Raw genomic sequence first — 24558 nt, forward strand, 5'->3', positions numbered from 1 at the left:
CAATGTCTAAAACTGTTAGCTCATCGATTATTGTAATCTGTTGACGTGAACTGAGAAAGTTACCCTCTTGTCAAAAGACCTCTGCGGGCAATGACAATAAAAACTTGAAAAACCATTCAATTTCAAGTTCTCTCTCTCTCTCTCTCTCTCTCTCTGTCTCTCTCTCCGAGCTCTTTCTCTCTCTCATATCCATCTTCAGTTTACGCCGCGTCATCAGTCACGTGGTGTCCTCAGGCTTCATCATGCATGAATTGCCCGGTCGAAGATGGCGCCGAACATCATATGTAAGAGGGTGACTGATCAAAAGACATTTTCAATGAATTGATTCCAATTCAAACCCACGAAATCCAGGTGTGCTGGCTTGTTCAATAACGTGTGTGATTTGGGATCCATCATTGCCACTGAGTACTAGTAGCCCCAACATCATCCAGCCGGCATGGCCGGATAAAATGATCAGTTATCCCACATAAGTAGCTGGGTTTAGGCTCATCTTCGGTCAGTAGACGGAGGACGTAAAACACACACACACACACACACACACACACACACACATATATATATATATATATATATATATATATATATATATATCTGGCCCTCGCTACCTCAGTCTCTAACCTCCTTGAAGTGTATTACTGGTTTTCCAACTGAATGCTCATCGTCAGTCGTCAGTCAGTCACCGCCTTCAGTTCGTTCTGTTCAGTTCAACAGACACGGCCACTGAGCCCGGCTTAGAATTCCATGCAGTTAAAAATCCCCCAGTGTTGCAAGGCCGCGGGGAGAACTGAACAAGAGGGTCACGGTAACATGGCCGTTTCTTTTTTCAGTTACACCAAAACCTTCATTGTCACGGTGGTACAAACTGCCGCAGACGGAAAAAATTGTGCCATCAGCAGCAGCAGTTTTGTCGCGCTGAATTCTATAAATACAACTGAACAGCAATAACAGTAATTTTCCAATGTTGGTCTTCAAGTTGGTATGATCTGGTTGCAAGTGCATGCTCTGTTGTGAGGAAGCTGTTTGCCTTTTGCCGCGAGGTGCTTGCGGGTGTCCGTGCATTCGTGTGTGTGTAAGTACGTGTTGGAGGGATGTGTTCTCAAGGGGCGTCATGGCCGGGTGGGTGCATGGGTCAGGTTTCGAGTGTTCGCGGGTGTATTCTGGCACACGATTTTCTCCCTCTCGCTCCGTCCCTCTGTGTGTGTGTGTGTGTGTGTGTGACAGCACTGGCATTCCCCAGTCCAAATGCCAGTTGCGTTCAAAGGTAAATAATAAAGATGACAAGTTACTTATGCTCATTCAAGCAACTCTTGCATTTGAACTGGCAGTCCTACCATGCGATCACATTGTTAGGCTAAATGCTCTGTTCTCCTTTGCATTACATAACATGGCTATGTTCTTGCTGGTTGTTTTTTTGTTTTGTTTTTATTATTATCAACCACGGTGTGACGTTTACATTTTTTGTCCCTCCAATGCAGATTGTCTCCTCACGCTTCTCTGTCTGCCTGTTTTCACATGGCTGATTCCCATTTTTACTTCCCACCTCCTGGCACTCAGTGTTGTAACATAATTATAACCACAAGCCTTATTATTGGTCAGGTATAATCAGGCATGCGCACTGCCTTCTTTTAGAAACAGAGCTATGAAACAATTTGCATATATGTGGAAAATGTGAACAACAGAAGCATCGCAGAAAATATTCCTTCACCCAGGGCTCAAGCAAATTGTCAGTACGCAATAACTGGATCTTTATACAAAGCCATAAAGTTTGTTTTGGTGGTACTTCGCCACTGAGCTTTTTTTTCGAAAACAAACGCACGAGTCTGCTTGATATTTGTCAGAAAGTAAGATATATTGTGATTGGCTAATAGAACTGGAGCCTGACCGAAATTTGATGTTTTCTGTCGGGTATACGTTCACTAGATTGTCGTTATAAGAATTAAAAATTATTGTATACTTATTTTTAGACTGTTTGATCATATTTTGTGATTTTCTAGGCCGTTTTCTTATCATTAAAAGTAGTTTACATGATTTTGTAATGCAGAAAGGCATGGACCAATCAGATTGCTTCTTTTTGACTTTGGCAGACATCGTGAACAGTAAATGTCCGGCATATTGACTGAGGTGAAACCACACTGAGTGATAAAGAAAAGACGCGTTATTTGACATTTTCTGACATTTTGGCACCATGTCGACAGATCCGCTTGGGAAATCAAGAAATCATCTATTCAAAAATAAAGGAAAAGATGCGGAGGTAAGGACTTTGGTGTTAAAAATTTCTCTTCAAAAGTTGAGATATCGGCACGAAAATGAGGTTCGATTTCATTTTTGCGTCGGAACATGTGGTCTGTCTGCGATGACCGAGTAGACTTTTCTTGCTCTGATTTTTAATATATTGAGCAGGTTTTGTTATTCTTCACCGATTTTTGTGTTGATAAGACTCATGATTAGGTACCGTTTATCCCGTTGGGGAAAGAGGGGTCTAAGATAATGATAAAGGAAATGACCGAATAACTTGGTTAGAACTAGACGTAGAATTGAATGAATCATCGACTGTCTCGCGTCTGTTCTTGCCATGTCACATTTTGAGTATGAAGTGCCATTGCCACCACAGTAAACATTATCAGTCAAGGAATTTGATTACCAATATTCACCTAGACTCTACGTGAGCATTGTCAGTTTAGAATTAATCAGGCGTTTTTCACATTGTGTACTTTGTTCATTAACTCGTTCATGTCAAGGAGTACTTGTAAGTTGTTCAGCATAGATCTGTAGTTCACTGTACAGTCATATGAACGAGTTATATTCCTGGTCTAGTTGTTTTGAAGGGCAGACATTTGCAGTCATCAAATATCAATCATTCAGTGAGAAAACATTTTTTGCAGTCAAACTTCCAGTCAGTGCTCCACTTGTTGCTGCCTTTATTCATAAAAAGATATATTTGGTAGTTCATGGTGGGAAAGTTTTAGTGAGTTTGTGCAGGCTATCACAGTATCAGTATAACTGTGATTGTACATTGTCCTGGACAGGTGTAAATTTGCTGAAGACTGCCATGTTCTACTACTTCTAGTCAAACTTTTATAGATTTGTCCAGCCAGAGACATTTAAAACATGTACCATTGATTCTGTGTGAAAAGTGCATGGACTCTGATGGAGAAGATGGCATTTTGATTTTGTCATTGTCAGCTTTTATTATAATTGCTGTTATTGATATTTAATAAACTAACTCAGACTATTCCATGGTCAGTTAATTACAGTGTATTATGAGTGATGGATGATATGGATACTTATATATAGCGCTGATCCTCGGAGACCAAGCTCTAAACGCTTTACAAATTTGGTCATTTGCACAACAGGCTGCCTACCTGGGTAGAGCTGACTGACGGCTGCCATTGGGTGCTCATCATTCATTTCCAGTGTCATTCATTCAATTAGATTTCAGGCATGCACACATTCACATTTAGACAGACATGTAACATTTTACTTGTATGATTGTTTTGTGTATATACCCTGGCATGTAGGCAGCCGTACTCCGTTTTTTGCCGTGTGCATGCTGGGTATGTTCATGTTTCCATAATCCACTGAATGCTGACATGGATTACAGGATCTTTAATGTGTGCGTATACACATGGAAGGGGGGGTCTGCACACATTTGATTGGAAAAATCTCAGATCACATGAGATTGAGATCAAGAAAACCTCAAAGAAATCTTTTGAAAATATTCTGCATAGACTAGTTAGTATAGATGTTGGGTTTGGGAAGGATGGCAGGGGGTATGGCAGGGGAGGGGGGGCGGGGGGACAGGTTTCTGTATTTTTTCTCTGACAGTTATTGGGAATAAAATTCTCAGGAGATTTTGAATAGTAAAAGTGTTCCAGTTCCAGTCTATCATTTTGATTAAATCAAATTGGAAGTATTTTCTACAGTTACTATTTGTATAACTATAAATTACAATATTACATTGATAATCTGGAGTTGGCCATTCCTGATGTGGAACCACATACTGCCTTATTATAAATATGATACATTTTATGCCTTCCACACATAGGGTTTGTGTATAGTATAGTGACCAAGTCAGGAAAAGTTTAGGAGAAACAATGTACTTAGCATTTCTGGGTTATGAAACAGACATTCATCTGTGCATCGAATAAGGGACACTGGATTGATAATTTGATAGGTTTTGAAAAATAACTAACATTTTTCAGTCAAAATTCATGTAGTCCTAATGATTTATTGCCACTTTGGACATGTGAGTTAATGTTTATGACCACGATGGATCCAATTATCTGTTTTTATGGACTTAAAAGAACTGCTGAAATGATTGTAAACCAGTGTGCATGCAGCATGTCACCCATTCTGACAGTGTTAACTTCTGCATTGTAACAGTGATTTCCTCCCGTTCAAGGGAACTGTGATGATCTATTCTGAAGAAAAAAAGTTGAGTTATTGGTGGGTAGTGTGTGCTCTAGACAGTGGAAATCAAGTAAATCAAGACCATGTTTTTGACATACAGTGATAATCCAGGACAAAGAGAATAATCATTTGTGCACAGTATCCTGGACCATAAATGTAAACGCCAGTTGATATCAAATGATCAAGCCAGAAAAGTGAGGTTTTGATGAGTTTCAAATCAACTGACAAGCTTTTAGTTTCAACTACAAGGCATCACACTGAATGATTGATTAGCTTGGAAAAGTGTATTTGATTATTTCAGTTTGGTAAAACTTGTCAGTAACAACCTACATTCTTTTTTTTTTTCCAAACAAAAGTACACCTGTAAAACTGATCATTAAAAAAACAATTCCAAACAAACAAACATAAAGAAAACAAGAAAAAAAAGAAGATTTTTCATAAATGACCAGAAACTTTGTCCATTAGTTTAGATTTCCAAAGGTGCTATTGATTTTCCTTGAGCCAGTACATGTGTCTTTAGACTTACAATTTTCTGATGAATATCATGTAAATTAGAATTTTGAGTGGGGTAAGTTTGTGAATTTTGATAAATCATCATTGTAAACATGCTTAAGAATTCTTTGACATTGTAAAGATGGTACATGTACTTGTTTAAAAAGAAAAGTACTGCAAACAGAAAATCTGAGGCAATTATAAGACCAATTTTATGCTTCAGCATTTTGGTTGTAGTGTAATTTTCTTTTCATCAGTCTGTGCCGAAAGTCATGACAAGTTTTACATTTCATTACACTCAATTTACAGTCATTATATAAGATATTTGAGTTAACATTTTAAGGATTGGGCACAATTGTAGCATAATGTGCATATAATGACTGCTTAATGCTTACACGTTTTGTGAAAAAATAAAAGCAATCTGAAGGGGTTGAAATTTAAGTAGTTTGGGGAAAGTGTAGGTAAAATTTTGATGATGAAAGTTAAAATCCTGTGTCATACCCTGACCCATAATACATTGTCAAGCTGTATCATGCTATTTGAATGATTTGTTTTGTTACTTTGGGAAACTGATGTACCTGTGATGTAGGGTGCAGTGTGTTCATCTTGTAGCAAAGACTATATGTTGATAGACCTTCTTTCTGAATAAGAATTTCTGTGGGTAGGTTCCAAATTATGTTGGTCCCTGCTAATGTATTTGATGCATATTTACATTAAATAATTTGGCTGGCCTTCAGATTTCATGTTCTGAAAATATAATGAAAACGAAATCACAATGAAATGATGAAATGAAGTGGACTGTGTTGAACAACACTTAAGTAACAGAAAAAAAGTAAAATAAAGTACAAGTACAAAATATTGTGATTTAAATAAATATGATATTGTAAGATATATTTAAAAAAAGTTAAATAGGCAGAATAAAGTATGAATAGAAAACAGTGTGAATTTTCATCTTGTGATAGCTGTTCGGTTATTGAAAATCTAGTATAATCAATAATCATCTATAATGTAATTTACTTTTTATTTAGATTATGGTACATATCAAAAAGGTCAACTTATATGATAAACAGTAACCCTACTGATATGGTAACATGTGTATAATGCCTAGTAAGCAATGCAGAACATTATGATTTAATACTGCTACAGTGCTAGGTTAATAATGAGGTAAATTGCATGACACATAACTGTGTGCAATCAGTTAAAATCCCAGATCTAAACTTCCAGCCCCCACCCATTCTCCCTCCTTCGACCCAGCACCCATACACCCCAATTAACAATGATCCCACACAGATCTGCGTATTGCTGAATCTACTGGCTAGCCTTGATATTTTGATCTTGCAGGAATCCCACTGAGTGGGCAGAATCTTCAGCTGGATCAAATTGTTCAAAAAGAATATGAATATGTTCAGTTTAACTGGTGATAACATTTTTGGCCCATCATCATGTGAACTTGAAGTATTTCTCATTTACTGATTACACTGACTTTGTTATTGGCAGTGCAAAGTGGACATCAAAATTGCAAGGAGTGGTATTGGAACTGGTCTGTCTGTGCTGTTACTTTTAATGTTTGGATGTTATCAGTTTCATATTCTGTTCTATTTTTCAGTTCAGTCCCCTTACTTAGTTACTACTATACTAGTTTTGGTTATCAATGTGATTATGTGAGTATTACATATTTACCCTGTACTTTTTCAGGAAATGCGAAGACGAAGGACAGAGGTGACTGTGGAGTTAAGAAAGGTAAAAATATTGAAGTTTTTGTTTCCTTTTGCCAGTTATGGTCACTTTCAATGATGCAGCATCATTTATTCATTCATTGAATGGTCAGAATGTATAACTTAAAAAAGAAAAAAATGTTGGATTACATAGATTCTTACAGACTGACAAAGAAAAGAGGAGGTGCTATGTTAGAAATTACAAGTCACCACATACTGGGCAAAAGCCTTACTTGGTTGTGTAAATTAATTTTTAGAAATGTTGGTTGTCTACCAGTACTATTGTGAGCAATCACTTAAGAACAGTCCAGTTGTTTTAAGGGAGAAAGGTGGCAGAATGGTATATAAAGAAAGATGCTCATCTGCCACTACAGGGTCTGTGAGGGTCTGGGTTTGAATCCCACTCTCGCCCTTTCTCCCAAGTTTGACTGGAAAATTAAACTGTGCGTAACTTGGATGAGATGATAAACTGAAGTCCGGTGTGCTGCACACATATGGCATGCTGAAAAATAAACCATGATGACATTCTGTAGAAGAAATCTACTCTGATAGGTACACAAATATAGCAAGCACTCAAGACCTGACAAATCGCGTTGGGGCTTGCTGCTGGCCTAGCAGATGTGGTGCAGCATGCATGGATTTGTCCGAAAGTAGTGATGACTCATTGAGAAAGAAACTGAAGCTGAAACTGTTGATTTCAGAGAAAACCAGTGAAAGAGTTTATATCTTAACAAACTAGTACTAGTAATATATTAGTAGTAAAAGTTGTCTTTTTTAAGTTTTGGGGTTCTGAGATTTTTCCATGCACTGTTACTGTACATTGCTTCATACATCAACTGGACATTGTTTTTTGCTGTGATAACTATAATTACTGTAATATTTTTAACATACATGTACAAGTCAGTGAGGCTGTGAGTAAAGATGCATGATTTTTTTTTTGACAACAGAAATAGTAGATTATCTTATCTGGATTGTGAATAGCTGGACCGTGCGTGAGAATCAGAAAATGTTAAATTTTAGTGTCACAGTTTGTTTGAAGAAAGGTACTGTGAAAATGAATTATAATATATTTTGGTGTTGTGAGGAGATAATGAGAAGCAAAGCATCTTGTTGAAATGATCATCTTTTGTTTGTCTTATTTCAGTGTGCCACTTTCTTCTACCAGATGAGATTGTTTCCTTCAGTACAGCTTCTTTCACTTCCTAATTTGAAATGGCTCACTGGTGATGGATAATGTTGTTGGTAGTGAAAATACAGCATATTCTGGAGGAAATGTGTTTTCTTTGTTTCTTGTTTGAAGGTGTTTAATCATTTGATGCTTGAGATACACAAGAGCTGCACATATACCCCATGTCTTTTTTCTTCTTTTTTTAAATTTTTTTAATTTTTTATCATCTCTCTGAAGACCTGTAGTTTGTATGAATTATAATAATATATAGAATGAAATATTTTGGATATCTTTTTCTTACTGGCTCAGAATGTAATCGACAACTCTTGAAATTACTTTTTTAATTAGTTTGTATCCTTTCATTTTAATATTTTGTGTGTTTTCTTGAAAACAGAAAAAAAAAATTCATTTCCAAATTTCCAGACATTGAAAGTGTTACAATTTGACACTTTTTATTTTTATTTTTTACCTTAATGTGTGTTTTTCCAGAACAAACGTGATCAGCATATACTGAAGCGAAGGAATGTTCCGGCACAAGACAGCACAGATTCAGAGGACAATGAGAAACCCACCAACCAAACCTTACAAAGCATTGTGCAAAATGCTGCTAGTCCCGAACCTTCAGTTCAGCTTTCTGCAGTACAGGCTGCAAGGTAGGTAGTTCAACTTTTTCGCTGCACATTCTCCAGTCTTTCCTAGTATGTCAGGAGTTACATTCTCTCCATTGATTTAGAGATGTTTTGTTAGGTAAGAACTGCAGTTTTTAGAAGAAGGGGGTTGTCAGAAGGGTTTTTGACCAGCTTTTATAGGTTTTCCATTTTTTGGTGGTTTTCCTTTTGACCGACATGTAGATATATTGATGATACAGTCGGGTGACTTAAAATGTAATTAAAAAACTAATGTAATGACCACAGCCTGATAGGTTCATTGAAATAGAACACATTTTTAGCTGTAAACATGCCAATTTTTCAAGTTTGAATAGTTATCCTTATTTTTATTGTTGGCTATTAAAAGTACCCTCATGCCCACCCCCTCCCACACTGGAATGCTGTTGCAGCCATAATCTGCTGTAACCCACATGCCCATCACACCACTGTGGACAGTAAGGGCTGTCAGTTTTTGAGAAGCAGCACCCGTGGTAGTCAACACTCAGTTTCTGTGCAAAAAGAAAAAGAAAAATCTTTAAGGGTAGTTACACTACTACAGTACCAGGGAGTGGGATGACAGATGGAAAGTAAATACTAAGTATACAGAGATTCTTTGACTAAGTTTTTAATTTGCAGTCAGTCAGTGTCTGCCATCTTTACAGAGGTACTTAGAGCTCGAATTACATATTTTTGAGTTTGTGACTGTTTCACTGGGTTCTGCAACAATAGGTTGTAAGTATGATCAGTACATTTTAGTGCGCTCTATTTTTTGGTTATTTCCATTCTGATTTCTGTTTTAGTTAGAATCAAGGATGTTGTAATAATGCTTTGTTGTATATTAATATATTTATGTATCTGTACATGAATACATCTGAATCATTTGAATCACTCGATAGATTGATACCATGATCAGGGCTTCTGATTATACATGAAAATATGTCCCTGATGCTTTGAACATGGAAAGGATGCATTGCCTGTGTACTGTTTGGGAGCTTCAGTTTGAATGAGAGTCTTGATACTAGGATTGTCAGCTATGAAGAAGAGTTGTCTATCTAGGCCACTTCTTGGCCCCAAAACCTTGATGATAATGACGAGAAGGTATATGTGCCTGCCTTTGTATGTTTGTGGTGATGCAGACTTGATTAGAATGTGATCCTCACGAGGTAGTCTTGGATCCCATAGCATGGTGGTTGAACTGAGAGTCCTCGAGATTTTTAACTTACCAAAGCCCAGTATGATAATAGATTATAAAGCGGGTGTTAAAATAAGTGTTGAAAGGAATATTTTTTCAATTGCTGCCTGTGATTTAGCCAGCCATGTGAATGATGATGTATTGCATTATGTGTTGCAGGAAATTGCTGTCCAGTGATAAAAATCCTCCCATTGATGATTTGATTGCCTCAGGAATTCTTCCCATCCTGGTCAAATGCTTAGCAAGAGATGACTGGTTGGTTTTCCTGTGTGCAAGTTTGCATGCATAATACCTTTAATTTCTTGTACAGATATCTTTACACAGTTTTAATTAATTAAGATCTGAGTCGGTTACTAGGTAGGTGTGCTCATACTCAAGCACTTGCACACACACAGACACACACAGACACACGTACACACATAGACACACACACACAGACACACACAGACACACACACACATACACACAAAGAGACTACATGCATGATCGACACACACGCATACCGACATGGGTATGTGACCACATGTGCATGCATGCCATGTATGAACAAGGAAAATTGTCATGGTGCAGTATGCTTGAAGGTGTTCAATATTTGAATTATTTCTGACCAAATTGACTGGTCACCATATTGGGTGACTGCGATATCTCAGTTTGTCCTTGAATTGCTTTCTTTTGTGTGTTTGCTTATGTAGCAGATAGTCTGTTATGTCATTTGGTCTTATGCTTTCTTTTGTGTGTTTGCTTGTGTAGCTGATTGTCTGTTATGTCATTTGGTCATATTCTTTATGACTGTTATTGGAAATGATAAAAATGCTTACTTTATGAAAGAATGCAAATTAGAACATCAAGGAAGGTTGGTTGTGTGTCATACTTGTGTGCTTGTATGAATGAAATCAAACTCAGCTGTCACCCAATACTTGATACCTTGTCCTTTCTCTCTGATATTTGTGTGAATGAAAATTATACATCAAATGAATTTTATTTGTGAAGTGATATGAATAATCTTGATTGTTTGTCTGTCCTGCCAACACAGCCCATCGTTACAGTTTGAAGCTGCCTGGGCCCTCACAAACATTGCGTCTGGCACTTCGGCTCAGACACAAGCTGTTGTTAATGCAGGTGTGTTTTTGAGAGGTGACAACTTTGTGGTGATGGAAATAGTGTTGATGGTTAGGATGGTTGTGGCTTGGGTGGCAGTGTACTGTTGAAAGACTTTAGATTCTACCCTGCTGTTACTTATTTGGCTTCTTTCCTTGCAGTGAGCATAGTTGCCACTGAGCTGTGCAACTCATATTTCTTCTTTGCCTCTGTGTATGCTTGTTTATCTTTTGAAGATGATTTACCTGTGGAGTGTTACCAGGCATAACACTCATCTTTCAGGGTTTTAAATTTGTGTTGTGTTGTGCTGAAGAATAGCATTATTGGGAATGGTTTGAAGGTGGTTTTAATCAAATAAAAAAGTGAAAAGGGTTATTCTATGTAGTTTAAAAAACTACTCAGTACATAAACACTTTCATGCATGCACGTACCATATGCGCATAATCATGCACACGTTATCTTGAAGATGTGGGTGTATACACTAACATATACATTCACACACAATTCACAACATGGCTGCTTGGACACAGACTCTTTTTTTGATATACGTTACTGCACATATATCTGTTAATCTTTGAATACCAGGTGTTCAGACAGCTATGGAAGGATGACACTATTAGCATTGTGATGGAATTTAAATAATGAACACTGACATCTATTGCAGAGGCTGTGCCTTATTTCCTGCGGTTGCTGCAGTCCCCTCACCAAAATGTCTGTGAACAGGCTGTCTGGGCCCTAGGAAACATTATTGGTGAGTGACTTACCTTTACCTTTCCTCTTGTTTTGTGCCAAGAAGAATGTGTTACTTACTGTTCATAGAATCAGTCACTGTTGGAAATTGTGTGGGTGTCAGGAAAAACAGTTGCTGTTGAAAAGTCTGTTGGGCAGATTTTTTCATGATTTTTTAAAAATTCCTGATCAATTTATAAACATCAGTCTTCCTAAAAAAAACAACAAAAAAAAAACAAAAAACTTGTCAAATTTTTATTGCCTTCATACTAAAATCATTTCTTGTTTTGCCTTTCAGTTCAGATATAAAGTAAAAGTTGAATACATTTTACAGGACAAGAAAGTGCAGTAGACAAGAGGTTTTCACATCAAAACCAGGTGATAAGAAGGCCTGGAAAATGTTTTATTAGAAAGGTTTTTAAAATTTATTTCAAAGTGTAGCAAAGATTAGATTTAAAGAATGGAAAAACCCAAATGTTATATCTGAATAGACTTGTATGGAAATGATTGGACTTAAATTTACAGTCTGCGATAGTTTATGATTAAAAGTATAAAACGGACAACTTCATTTTCATGCTGGGACTTTTCTCCTTTAAAAAAAAAGAAAGTTTTTTTTATTTATTTATTTTTTTTTAGTGTTAAGTATTGACAGTGTCGTACATTGGTGCTGGTGGTTTCAGGTGACGGTCCTATCTGCCGGGACTATGTGATCAGCCTGGGAGCAGTGCAGCACCTGCTCAACTTCATCAACCCCACCATTCCCCTGCCCTTCCTGCGCAACGTGGCTTGGGTGGTCGTCAACCTGTGTCGGAACAAGGAGCCCCCGCCCCCGACGGAAACCATCCAGGAGATCCTGCCCGCCTTGTGTCAGCTCATTCACCACACAGATGTCAATGTACGTCAGTGCACTACTGCTTGAAAGTAACAGGGGCATTAGACATTGGTTGTTTAGCTAGCTTGAAGATTGAGGAGAGAGTCATGTTCAGGCAGGTGAGAATTTGTGCAGTGTCTCAGCATGCAAGACATATTTTCACCTTTGTGGTGGAATTCCATCTGTTTGAAAGTGCCAGGGCCTTTTTTGAGATGGCTGTAAATGCCAAGAGAATTAGGTAGCACAGTACAGCTGGTAGGTAATTGTTGGTACATGAAGTGCCAGGGCCTTTCTGAGATGGCTGTAAATGCCAAGAGAATTGGGTAGCACAGCTGATAGGTAATTGTTGGTATACAAAGCGCCAGGGCCTTTTTTGAGAGCTGTGAATGGATGTAAATGCTCAGAGAAATAGGTAATTGTTGGTAAACATGGACACGTGGATTAATAAATTGTTTTTGATTGATTGATTTTTGGGAGATATTATGATGTTGATGAAATGGGAGTCAGTGGTGGTGGGCTGTAGGTGTTTACATACGCAGAAGACAGTTGTGAAATGCGGCAATCACAGATGGGTGATATATGTAGATGTTGGCAGAGAAGTTTGTGGCTGAAGAACTTTGTGTTGATTATTAAGAGATTGAGATTGTAAAAGATAATATTACAGTTTTGTAAGGTTGTCATTGTGAGTTTGTAAGTTAATCCTTTTGGTTAGTTTGGTAGAAATTGAACATTCAGTAGCTGAATTATTTTGATGATAAGTTTTTAACTTTTCAGAAATTTCTTTTTGTTTCGGAATGGGGTTTGAGGTGGTGCAGATTAGCATTTTGAAATCCCTGCTTCATTTGTTTGATCACCTGAACACTAATTTGTTCATTGTATTTCTTTTCAGATTTTGGTGGACACGGTGTGGGCCTTGTCCTATTTGACAGATGGTGGAAATGAGCAGATACAAATGGTCATAGACTCCGGGGTGGTTCCGTTCCTTGTTCCTCTTCTGAGCCATCAGGATGTTAAAGTTCAGGTCAGTGTGTTATTGTTGTGTGTTTATGCATGCACGTGTATGTGTGTGTATGCCAGTGTTTTCTGTTTTGTGTTTTACAGTAACATGTTTTTTGTTGTTTTTTCAAGAGATCTGTGTGGGTTTAAAAAAAGAAGAAGAAAAAAACAAGGTTTATGTGTGATAGGTTTTAAATTAATTTGCTTGCGTATGACCCCAAAATTATCATTGAGGAATGCTTGATGAGATCAGATAACAAATTGAAATTTCTGCATTGATATGTGGTGGAAAAAAGGTGCTGTAGCAGTTGACAAGTGCAGTGCTGATTACTTTTTTTTCCCTACCCCATCTGTCATGTGGTATTTGTGGCACTGAATGATATTGCACAGTTTTGTTTATCTTGCGAAACTGAATTTTTTAAAAAATTGCGTGTGTTGTGCATGTAACACAACAGCTTGTAGAAGACACAAATAGATGCATCTAAAGTGTGATTGTGAAACTTGAATTCCTGTAATGTCCAGCCAGACTGGTACTTGTTTTTGTTTTTTTTGTTTGAATAGATAAAATAACTATTTAATGCCTCTGTGGCTAGGTTTTAGCCTTGGAATTGATTTTTTCAGAGGTCAAGGTTTTTACCACTGTTGTCTCAGTTGTGACCCTTTCATAATAAAGGTAGAGGTAGTGGAGGATTGGGATGGGTTGGGGGGGAGAATGAATAGGGGGGAGGAGGTAAGAGAAGTATTAATGTTTTCAGGTTAAAGTTTGAGTCAGGACTCTATGGGGTGCTGTTTTTTTTGTGTGTTTCAGACTGCTGCTTTGAGAGCTGTTGGCAACATTGTGACGGGTACAGATGAGCAGACACAGATTGTGTTGAACTGCGGCGCACTCAGCCACTTCCAGGCCCTGCTTACACATCCTAAAGAGAAAATTAATAAGGTGAGCAGCTGGCAGCAGGGCCTCACTTCTGGCTGTGTCTGTCTTGTGGGTTGGCTGACATTTAGACACGTCACAATCTTGTTAATTGGATTTTTTATTTTTATATTATTTTTGCATTGTGAGTGTTGATATTATCCCTTGTTGGTTGTAGTCTGTGTCTGCCATCTTGCTCACAATTTTTTTTTCTTTTTCTTTCTTGCATTCAAGTTACTTTTTCAGTCCTTTTCTTTTTCTACTTAGAAAACAAAGTATTTGACTTTGAAAAAAAAAAGTATTTGAGAAGATTTAAACTTGAAGAATAATTTTTATTTGTTGTCTGTAAAATTATTGTTCACAAGATTTTGAACATTGGAGCAGGTTTCTGGTGTATGGTAGTAATTTTGGGGAGTGCAGTTATTCTGCAGGAGTGAATTTGTTCAGCTGATGTGCTTAAAATGTAGAAGGCATTGATTAAAGCAAAGACTGGAGCAGCTGTGAAAGACTGAGGGTCTTGGACATCACACAGACTTCAACATACTGTCAGAGATGATGACATTTGAGACCCAGTGGACATGCAAGGGCGCAGGTGTGGATGCAATATGCTTGTTGTGTGACTGGTTTGGGCACAAAATGGAGGTCTGAGAGATCACTGAGGTCAATGGAGTGCATCTGAGACACAGTGTAAATGAAGGTTTGGCTGAAGGCTAGTCAGTAAGCATGTGGGGTGTGTGTGTGTGTGTGTGTGTGTGTTTGTAAGGGAGATGAAGAGAGAGCATGCATGCGTGAGAAGATGTACGTGTCCATGATGAAGACCAAATGGCCTTTGTTTTGTTGCCAGATTTCCCTGGGTCTCAACAAGGGTTGATGAACAATTTTTTGCTTTTGATGTTCTCCCCTTGCTGTCTGATCTGATTTTTGGAACTAAACTGTTGTGTAAATTTTTATTCAGAACAAAATTGATGCTTTGAATAAGTATTGCTTGAGTCTCTACTCCCCCCCCACCCCCATTCCTCCCAGACTCATAGGTGTACATGCATGCATACGCACACACCCATAGCTAGACAAGAGAGAGCGAGTGAGTGAGCGAGCAAGCTGATGTCCTTCATGTTGAAAGTTTTGTGACTTATTCTATCACTTTGAATGGTTTCAGGAAGCAGTGTGGTTTTTGTCCAACATCACAGCAGGAAACCAGCTTCAAGTGCAAGCTGTGATAGATGCTGACCTGATACCACTAATCATCCACCACTTGCAAGGGGTGAGTTTCCGTCATTGTTTTTCATGCTTCCCATTTGCTGTGTGCAGACTAGTAGTTGGAGTTGAGCCTCAAAGTGTTAGATTGCTATGATTGAAATGAACAGTTTTGTACTGAGGATGTGTCATGAGTTTCGTTTAGAACTAATACAGATGCAAAGTGTGTGAGTTATATATGAAATTTTTAACCATGTGTCCTATCCTAATGCTGCTGCTGCCTTGCTTATGTGCAGGGAGATTTCCAGACACAGAAGGAAGCGGCATGGGCCATCAGCAACCTTACCATCAGTGGGAAAAAAGAGCAGGTGGGGGTTAGTCGTTACAGCCTGCTCAGTTAACTACATGACAATTTGGTTGAGAGAAAATACCCTCATTTCCTTCACATGTTTTTTTTTGGTTGTTTCTGGCATGTGGTTTTCATCATATTACTGTGGGTTCAGGGACGATTTTACTGCGGGGGAAAATCTTAGATTATTGGAAATCAAATTTGCTTCTGTACCAAATGAAGTACCTACTCACACAAAAAGATTTTTTGAAACTTTGTACATGAGCAGCTGTTGGTTTTTTTTATTTATTTTTTAATTTTTTTACTTCATGCTTGAGCAGCTGAAATCCTGTATAAAGGGTAAAATATGAAGAAAAAAGAGGAAAATTTCCTATTTGGTATTCCAATAAACCAACAAAAAAAAAAGTAAAATGGATGGCTTACTCAACTTACTGTGCTGCTTTCAGTGGATTTATCTGGTTTACAACGATGGCCACCAGATTTGCTGAGTTAATCATTCCTTGATCACTTATAGCATGTGTGCACAGGTTTTCTGAATTTTTTTCCCTTTGCTGCAGCAGTTGCAACAGTGATACTGTAACTTGTTCAGCTTCTTTTTATACCCCTGACTTATCACCATTACCAGAGGAAATATATTGGTCATGCAAGCCAGCTTGCCTGTTACAAATCTGTTATGAAAAGCTTAATTTGAATTTCTTTATTTGGGAAAATATTTTCTTGAAAAAAACAACTTTGAATTGGTTTTCTTGGTGGCAGATATAGATTATTTTGCGCATTACACTTTGTCATCATTCACACTGAGTTGTAAGTGAAACAGTAAATGTCCTCTCAGTTCTTTGTGTTTCCTGTGTTCTAAAGTCTACTCATTAATTCGTATTTGACTACATGTTTGCCCACACTTCTGTTTTTCCTTCTTGTTGTGTGTGTGTGTGTCATGTCACATACCTGTTATATAAAGTATGTTGGGTTTTTGGTTGTAGGTGGCATACGTAGTGAGTCGTGGAGTGATCAGCCCCTTCTGCAATCTGCTGGGGGTGAAGGACACACAGGTGGTGAACGTGGTTCTGGACGGCATCAACAACATCCTCAAGATGGCCAATGAGGACCTGGAGCCTATCTGCCAGGCCATTGAGGAGTGTGGAGGTGAGAGGATGGGGGGTGGGGCGTTGCTGGCTTCCTTCCCTCGGTCTGTGTGTGTACAGTGTCTGCTTGTGGTGCAGTACAATGAACACTTTGTATTGGTTTGCCTGTCGGGTGTGCGGTGTGTTTGTGTGGTCAGCATCACAGGCATGTCCAAGGTTTTTGTGCATGAATGTGATCATACTCGTGCCTAATTTTCGTTTCCAGTTGTTTTTTCTTGCCCAGGTTCTGTGGATCAATATATACAGTTAATCTGCCCAACTATGGCACTGTATGATTGGCTTGGCTTTAGGGAACAAAGATTAATTACCAATAAATGTTGGAGATGACTTCTTACGTATGCTGCTTCCTGTTTGTGCAGGGTTGGACAAGATTGAGAGCTTGCAGACCCACGAAAATGAGGAGATCTACAAATTAGCCTATGATATCATTGATCACTACTTTTCTGATGAGGTACGTTTAAGTTCTTTCCAAACTTGCTAAGCGTGAATGTATGTATGGTTAGAAGACAAGAATAAACGTGTATGTAATTGCTTATTTATATGTTTTTATTTGGAGGCGTGATCAGGAAAGTATTGTTTCTGGGTGCCTGATTAGGGGAAGTGATCCATTCTTGGGATGAAGACAGTTTTGAGACTAAAATGTTGAGACTAAAATGCTACCTGACATTGTGAACATTCGACAGTCTGGGTGATATCACAGTTTGTGTAAAACCAATGAGGTTTTGGAAGAATTGGGTATCACAGTATGTCAAGTAAAACATTTCTGCTGTTTGTGGTTTCTAGGCAAATGGAAGTTAATGGGAAAGCAGTGCAGGCAGTTTGAGTTGTGGGTGTATCATTCCAAAGAATTATTGTTGGATATATAAAGTTCATGAAGCATATACTGATGTTTTTGTTTTGCCTTTTTCTCTGCAGCCAGAGGAGGAGGAGCTGCTGCCCACCCAAAGCAATGATGGATTCCAGTTTGACCCCCATGGCATGGTCCCTAATGAAGGCTTCAAGTTTTGATGTCAGCTCCCATGCTAACGACAAACAGTGTGTACATACAGCATGTACAAGTACAAGAGGCTAGCTTCCTGAAGGCATGTGTGCACACCTTGAATCGTGCTTCTTTCATTCTGTGTCCAACGCCCCCAGTCCTCTGCCTGTAGCGGAGGGGCTGCCTGATTGACTGACCGACTGACCGCCAATAGACTGACTGACCTGAAAACATTCAGAGGTGCAAGCTGTTGAAACCTGTCGTGATGTGTTTGCTGCTGGTTCGTAAATACATCTCCCTTCCACATGAACTTCGAGACAGTCCATTGATGGGAAACTGGTGAAAGGCTCGCCTTCACCTGTCAGACAAAAGACACACAAGAGATTGGAGGAGGAGCTGCTGGAGGGACAGAAGTGCAGCACGTCAATGGAACTGTCACTGGTGTAGATGTTGATGACCAAGAAACTCAGTGCGGAGGTGTGTTTGCTGACCGGTGGCTGGTTGACGACAGGAGGAAGCAACCTTGGCCTGCCCCTGCGGATGCCCTTTCTTTGTACCGACATGGCTTCTAGCTGGGTTTTGCTTTATTGCGCCGTGAGGGCATACCAGCGGTGGCGAAGTTGCCACTGGCCATTCATTTTTACCTGTGGAATTGATTCCCTTTGTTCCATCTCTCATCCACCCCCCTCCTCCCCCATCCCTCACTTTTACACCTCCTCCCATTTTAATTTATTTTTTAATTTAATGGACAATTGGTTGTAGTGATGGGTGGGCAGGATCCCAAGCGGCTCTGTGTAAAGGGTGTTCATGTTGCATTGTCAAGAGGTGACCCGCCCCTTGCATGTTGTGGGGAGTGGGCAGACTGGTGCGCTGCTGTCCCCCCAGGCAGTAGACAGACAGAGGGACCTTCTTTCTCCTCTAGCTCCCTGTCACTCCAAACAGCAGGTCTTTGTGCAAGGTTGTGTACTAGTACTTTTTATGCTACTTTTTTTCTCTTTTTGTTATGGTTTGAAAAATCTGGTTTTTATAATTTGGCCTTGTTTTAAATGGTCTTTACCTCTTTATCTGAGGGGCAGTTTGGGCATCGTCTTTGAATTGTATGAACTGTCAGCCTTTCAAGAGAAATTTTTCAATCTATACCACTGTCTTTCTTCATGCAGTTGTACTATTTCTTTAGAGTTTCTGGTCTTCAGTCTGTAACGTTACTCTTTACATTTAATCTTTTCTTTTCTACAACATGAAATCAGCTGACCTTCAAGGTTAATAGTAATATCACCATACTTCTTTTATTGTTTAATCATTACACAAGCGTTACTGTCAGAGATGGTTGTTAATGTTTTGACTTGAAAGCTGCATGTGTAAACAAAGTGAGTCTTAGTAATTGCTCTTTGTTTTTTTTTCCCCTGTAATATTTTGACCTTCCAAATGTGCTAGTGTGCAGCATAATTTATGATTTCAAAACCAAACTGACATGGCATATAGAAATTGTATGGAACTAGCAAAAGGCATTTGGGCTGGATGTAATGGCATTGTAGAATTTATAGTCAGTGATAACAGTTCCGCATGTCTGTGTGTGTATGAAGGCTGGTCACAGCCAAGGCAAAATAATGACTGGACATTGATAAATTAAAAGGTTACTGTCTTGAGTTGTGCAGTAAGAATTGGGTCAGTCGAAAGTTCAGTTTCAGCGAGAAGATACAATTAGGGGAAAATCTGGTGTTAAAATTTGTGTTTAAAGATATTTCTTAACCATGTAATATGATAATAGTTGGGGGTGAACAATCAAAATCCTGGACTGAAACTTAAAAAAAGAAAGAAGTGTATGTGGCAACACAAGTATTAAATGGTGATTTGGATCACTCAACTATGTCATCGCAGTCAGTTTATTAATGGTGCAAGACTGATGAAGTTTCTCACAAGGTTTGTGTGTGAGTGTGTGTGTAACTGTAACAGTATATAATACAAATCAAATTGAGCTTATCATGTACAAACATAAAAATGAATATTTCACAAACATACTGGAAAGTCATTTAAAAAAAAAAGAAAAAAAGAGCTTCCTTCTGTTCATCACCAATAGAAGAGAAAAAGTGGTGGGGATGAAAGAAAAATCATCTATTTTCTGGTGATGATCAGATGAACAGCTGGTCATTTTCCAGTCACAAGGTGTAAAACACAGATTCAGGCCATGTTCCATGCTTCATAAAATAAACTTGAGGTGTATCAGTACAAGACACTGTCTCGTGTCTGAAATTGTATACAGGAAAGTTCAGGAGGCACGAACTATCTGCTGTGGTGTTACGGAATTGCAATACATGCCCTACCTCTCCATGTTATGTGGATTTTTCCCCCTTGTCATTTCATTTTTGAAGTGTTAATGCTTAATACTTATCACGAAGTATTGGTAGAAGAAATACCTCAACATACACAGAGGATTTGATAGTAATGTTTGTGAAAATTTGCCTTTTTATGTCAGTAAAGATTAGGAGCGAAGCACCTTTCCCTTACTCTAGGACATTACATTTTATTGTCTTTTTTTCTTTGGCCAGTAACTTTTTTTGTTTCTGAAAATCCCCTTTTGAACTTGAACATGACTGGAAGCTAATAGTATGGTACCACATGCAAATGCACTTTAAGGTACAAAGACTGGAGTGAGTTGCCTTCAAATCTTGGGTTTTGTCCGTGGATTCCTGCGTCCAGGCTTGTTTGCATCAGGCATAATAATTTCTTAGAGTAGTTTTTTGTATAGTTAAAATGGATCTAATTCATTGTTCAGTGAACAGTTCTCAACTTTCTTCACAATTTTTAATAGCTTCTGCAGTATGCTTTGATTCAACTTACAAGTTACATGCACAAGTTCTGTACTTGCTGAATCAATGAAAGACAATTGTGTGAGTTGGATTGGAGGTGGCTCCTCTCATGCCATTATCATAAATAGGCAGTCCTGTGCCATGCTATATAATGGGTGAGATGACAAGTTGTTGAAAGTATTCAGCACCGTTATCTTCATTATAAATTTTAATGGAATTCAAAAGCAAAATGTTTAATGGTATTTGTACTACTTACTGTAATTATGTTTATGAAAGAATACATTGTCTTTTGCTTATGTGTTCAGATTGTCGCAAGTTTGTTAAACCCTCCTTTTATCAAGTATACCTGCCATTATCACAGTAATGTGAGTTTTCTAATTGCATTTTCTTTTTGAAATTGAAGGGGGGAAATAGGTTGCAATTCAATGTTGGACCTAATGTAAATGCAGCACAGGTGTCTTATGAGTGAGGATTGATTAGTGTTGGATTACAAAACCTGGAACTTATTAATAATTAATGCTGTGATTTGAGCTTTGAATAATGATATTGGGTATGAACCAGTCTCAGTCATCCAAGTATAAAATAGTACCTCACCTCCAGAAGTGTGTAACGTCAGCCATCTGAAGAGGACAAGGAAGTTTTTGGGAAGTCTGTTTTAGTATTGCATGGAATCCAGGACATGGTGTAGGCAGCCTGTTTGCCTGTAGAGTGGTGTGAGGTAGACATAATTGAAAGCAGCTTGTGTTAAGTGTACTGGACTGGTCAGTCAGCAGCCTCTCAAGCCCCTGCGTTGTGAATGAAAAATGACACACGTTTGGATCAGTGGTCTTGTGTGATTTTGGTTTTACGTTTTTGGATTCAGGGTGTCTTGTTCAGTGGCAGCACTTGCACCAGTGTGAGCTCATCCATGGTTCTAGTACGATTTGGTAATAATTAGTGAAGTCCAGTTAACACAGGTGTGGACAAAACAGTAACCTGGTTTATGCAGATGTTTTGCGTTTGATTTTTTCTGAATACAAGTATTTGTTACAACTACAGATTTCCCTTGTCTCTGGAATTTGCGCTGAGCAAAACTCCGTGAATACCACAGTGGCTTCGGACTTAATACACCAGAGGAACTAAACAAAAAAAATTTGTTTTTAAACTATACAATTTATAGTTGGTCAGTTAGTATTTGATCAGTAGTAAACCAGCATGTTCTTTATTAGGGGGAACCAAAATAGAGTGTAGAAACATCTCAACATTTTATTGACTTGAAAAGGGTGAACACAGTGGGTTATGTAATCACCCAGTCTTGATTGTATGTCTTGAGTAATGGAGGCACAACTGCTTGGGTAGGGCTAGTTACATAACGCTAAGTTGCAGGACTTCAACCCATTCAAATATCGCACTGTTCTGTACTGAGCCGTTTAAGTTCAGAAAAGGGGAAGGTGGCATGCTGAGCAATATTTTTCTGCAGCCAAGTTCAGACACAAACCAGAGTGGTAACAGCTGAAAATAACCCCACAAACATGAATATCTTGTTGACTTGTCAGAGCATGAGCACCTGGTGATTTTTTTTAAATATTAAAAAATTCATTGCCATTTTGTTGTGTTCACAGTTCAGCTTTTCTTCCACAAGTTGTGCTCACTACTGGAGGTTGGCTGTTGAGGAAGGTAGTGGTTCACACATTACACACCTCACAGAATATGTATACTTGGTGTACATGTATGGGGTATGTTATGTATTTATACTGCTGTATAACAGTTCTTAGAATTTTTTAGAAGTCAAAACCAGATTTATTGTAGTGGGCCTGTATTGCTCAGTCTTTGCTATGCTCTAAATTTTCCTTTTTTCTAACAGCTGAGCACAGTAACAAATGCTAAAAAAAAGTTGCGCTCCCTTCTCCAAAAAAATGCTTCATGAAAAATCAGTTCACATTCCTATGGTATCCTTTTTGTACTGGGTTATTTTGTCATTCTTAACATGTGAACATTTTCAATTTCAAGGACTATTTTATATATTTTCTGGGATGAGTGGTACGTCAAAAGCCAGTTTTAGCCAATTTTTTGTTGTTTTTGGCTGCTCTGTTATTTTCACTGTCCTAGTGGCATTACTCCCGCACTGCTCATTCCCAGTTTCCTATGCACAGCCATACCTGGGTTGCCTGTTGCTGACCCAGCATGGGCAATCCAAGGGTACTATTGATGTTTGGTTGCTAGGAGGCCAAACACCAGAGGAGATTGCACTACTGCTGAGTCACTTCGATTATGTTCAGTATTGCCTGTTCTAACAGATTTAGGACTACACCTTCAATGCCCCTTACTAATGACAATTACTTTAGTCATGGAGCCAGACCGAGTGTGCGCCCTCCGAGAGTGGAGAATGCCACCATGTACCTCTAACAAGTCCCCCATGAATCTGTCAACACCAAAGACCTTGAAAGGACGTGCCCCAAGCACAGAATTGGAGGGGATCGAAACACAGGTCACCTTGAGAGCAGGGCATGAAAGGCCACAAATTTTAAAAATTATTTTTCTTGGTGTTCAGCCTCAGATTTTGCTCATATTTGTTTTTATTATTAGTAAAACACATTAAATAAAACCAGGGTAACATGAATATGTAACTTTGTAGTTCCTTTCAGATCGCTGAAGTATGTGACTGCCCATTCTCTTCGCCCGCTTGCCTACTTTTATTTTATTCCATTTCAGCTTCCTGCTCCCAAGTAATTATTCCACATCAATAGCTGTCAAAGGGGAAACTGTTCATGATTCTATGCAACCACAGTTAGCTTTTTATTTTCGCCTTCATCGTTGTTAGGATTATCATTCTTGTAAGTCCCATAGTAGATAAAACAAAATATGTCCAAGCGAAATGATGCTAATGTGTTGTCCTTAGCCCTGGAACCGAGTTGCTGCTTCCAGTCAAGTTAGGTTGCAGGGCATGTTTGTAGGGAGGATGATGACTAAACTGTTCCGATTTCATACTGTCATTGATTTGCATTTGACCATATGCCCCCTTGTCACTCTTGATTATTTTATAATTGATCAATGAACAGGGCCATTTCAAGGACAAACTGAGCCACTACCAAGTTGTATTGATGACAGGACTACAACTGGTCCTGGTTAAAAGTTGAAGCCACTTCCAGGAGAAACAAGATGTACATGTTGTACTGCGGATATGAACACATGTACAGTTTGAACCCAGGCTGATCAACTTCAACTCACTTCTAGCTATGCATAAATGAATTCCACAGAGTGGAACTGGAAGGGTTTATTTGAGAAAATGTCTGTAGAAATTGAAGGCCCCATTGTGAGGGTTCTTTGGTGCCAGACCAGTTGGCTTGGTTAGGGCAGACTGGCTCACATTGCCTTGAAGTGGTCCACATGTCGTGTAATATGTATGTGTGTGGTTGGCATCGTGCCACCCACACACCCCTGTTTGTATTTCTTCCTGTGTTTGATATTCATTTCTTTCACAGTGGAGGTTATTCCAACAAGTTCGAAAGTGCGATTTTGTGCACACACTGTAAGATAAAGCAATGTAATGCAAAATGGATTTGTCATTTTTATCATGTATCCTCAAAGCGCCCAGCTAAGCCTAAGGAGCTTAGCATCAGGCGTGCCCAATCTGTGATTAGCTAACTCAATGTTGGAATAACCTCCACTCGGTGTTATAGCAGAAGAGGGGAATAAACTACAAAATAAATTCTATTGAAGAGGATGGTGCTGTTGCAGAGCATTATCCCATACATGTACATGGCAATTTCATTCTCTGTTGCCAGGACAGCCACTGTGTACAGGTCTGCTCTGCTGGGCTGAGCTCTGGCAAAGAGTGTAACAGTTCCATTGCCTAATAAAATGAACACACTCGTCACGT

General features: G+C 38.7%; 1 protein-coding gene across 1 annotated transcript; it reads left to right on the forward strand.

Moving 5' to 3' along the window:
- Window positions 1–2087: 2087 nt before the first annotated feature.
- On the forward strand, window positions 2088–24558 carry LOC143289095 (importin subunit alpha-4-like). The gene is made up of 14 exons (XM_076597943.1): window positions 2088–2251; window positions 6598–6642; window positions 8275–8438; window positions 9784–9879; window positions 10658–10743; window positions 11387–11473; window positions 12132–12346; window positions 13212–13343; window positions 14127–14255; window positions 15385–15489; window positions 15719–15790; window positions 16752–16914; window positions 17273–17364; window positions 17829–24558. The coding sequence occupies exons 1-14, from the start codon at window positions 2186–2188 to the stop codon at window positions 17919–17921; spliced, it is 1545 nt and encodes a 514-aa protein (XP_076454058.1). The 5' UTR covers window positions 2088–2185; the 3' UTR covers window positions 17922–24558.

The sequence above is a fragment of the Babylonia areolata genome, chromosome 13 (assembly GCF_041734735.1).
Source record: "Babylonia areolata isolate BAREFJ2019XMU chromosome 13, ASM4173473v1, whole genome shotgun sequence".
In the NCBI taxonomy this organism is placed as follows: Eukaryota; Metazoa; Mollusca; class Gastropoda; order Neogastropoda; family Buccinidae; genus Babylonia; species Babylonia areolata.

What these genes read in the sequence shown, in the direction of transcription:
- LOC143289095 (XM_076597943.1), top strand. Translation starts at nt 2,186, where the DNA reads ATGTCGACAGATCCGCTTGGGAAATCAAGAAATCATCTATTCAAAAAT. An exon ending in TGCTTAGCAAGAGATGACTG is followed by an intron (nt 9,880 to 10,657) that starts GTTGGTTTTCCT and finishes CTGCCAACACAG; the next exon opens with CCCATCGTTACAGTTTGAAG. An exon ending in ATCAGGATGTTAAAGTTCAG is followed by an intron (nt 13,344 to 14,126) that starts GTCAGTGTGTTA and finishes TGTGTGTTTCAG; the next exon opens with ACTGCTGCTTTGAGAGCTGT.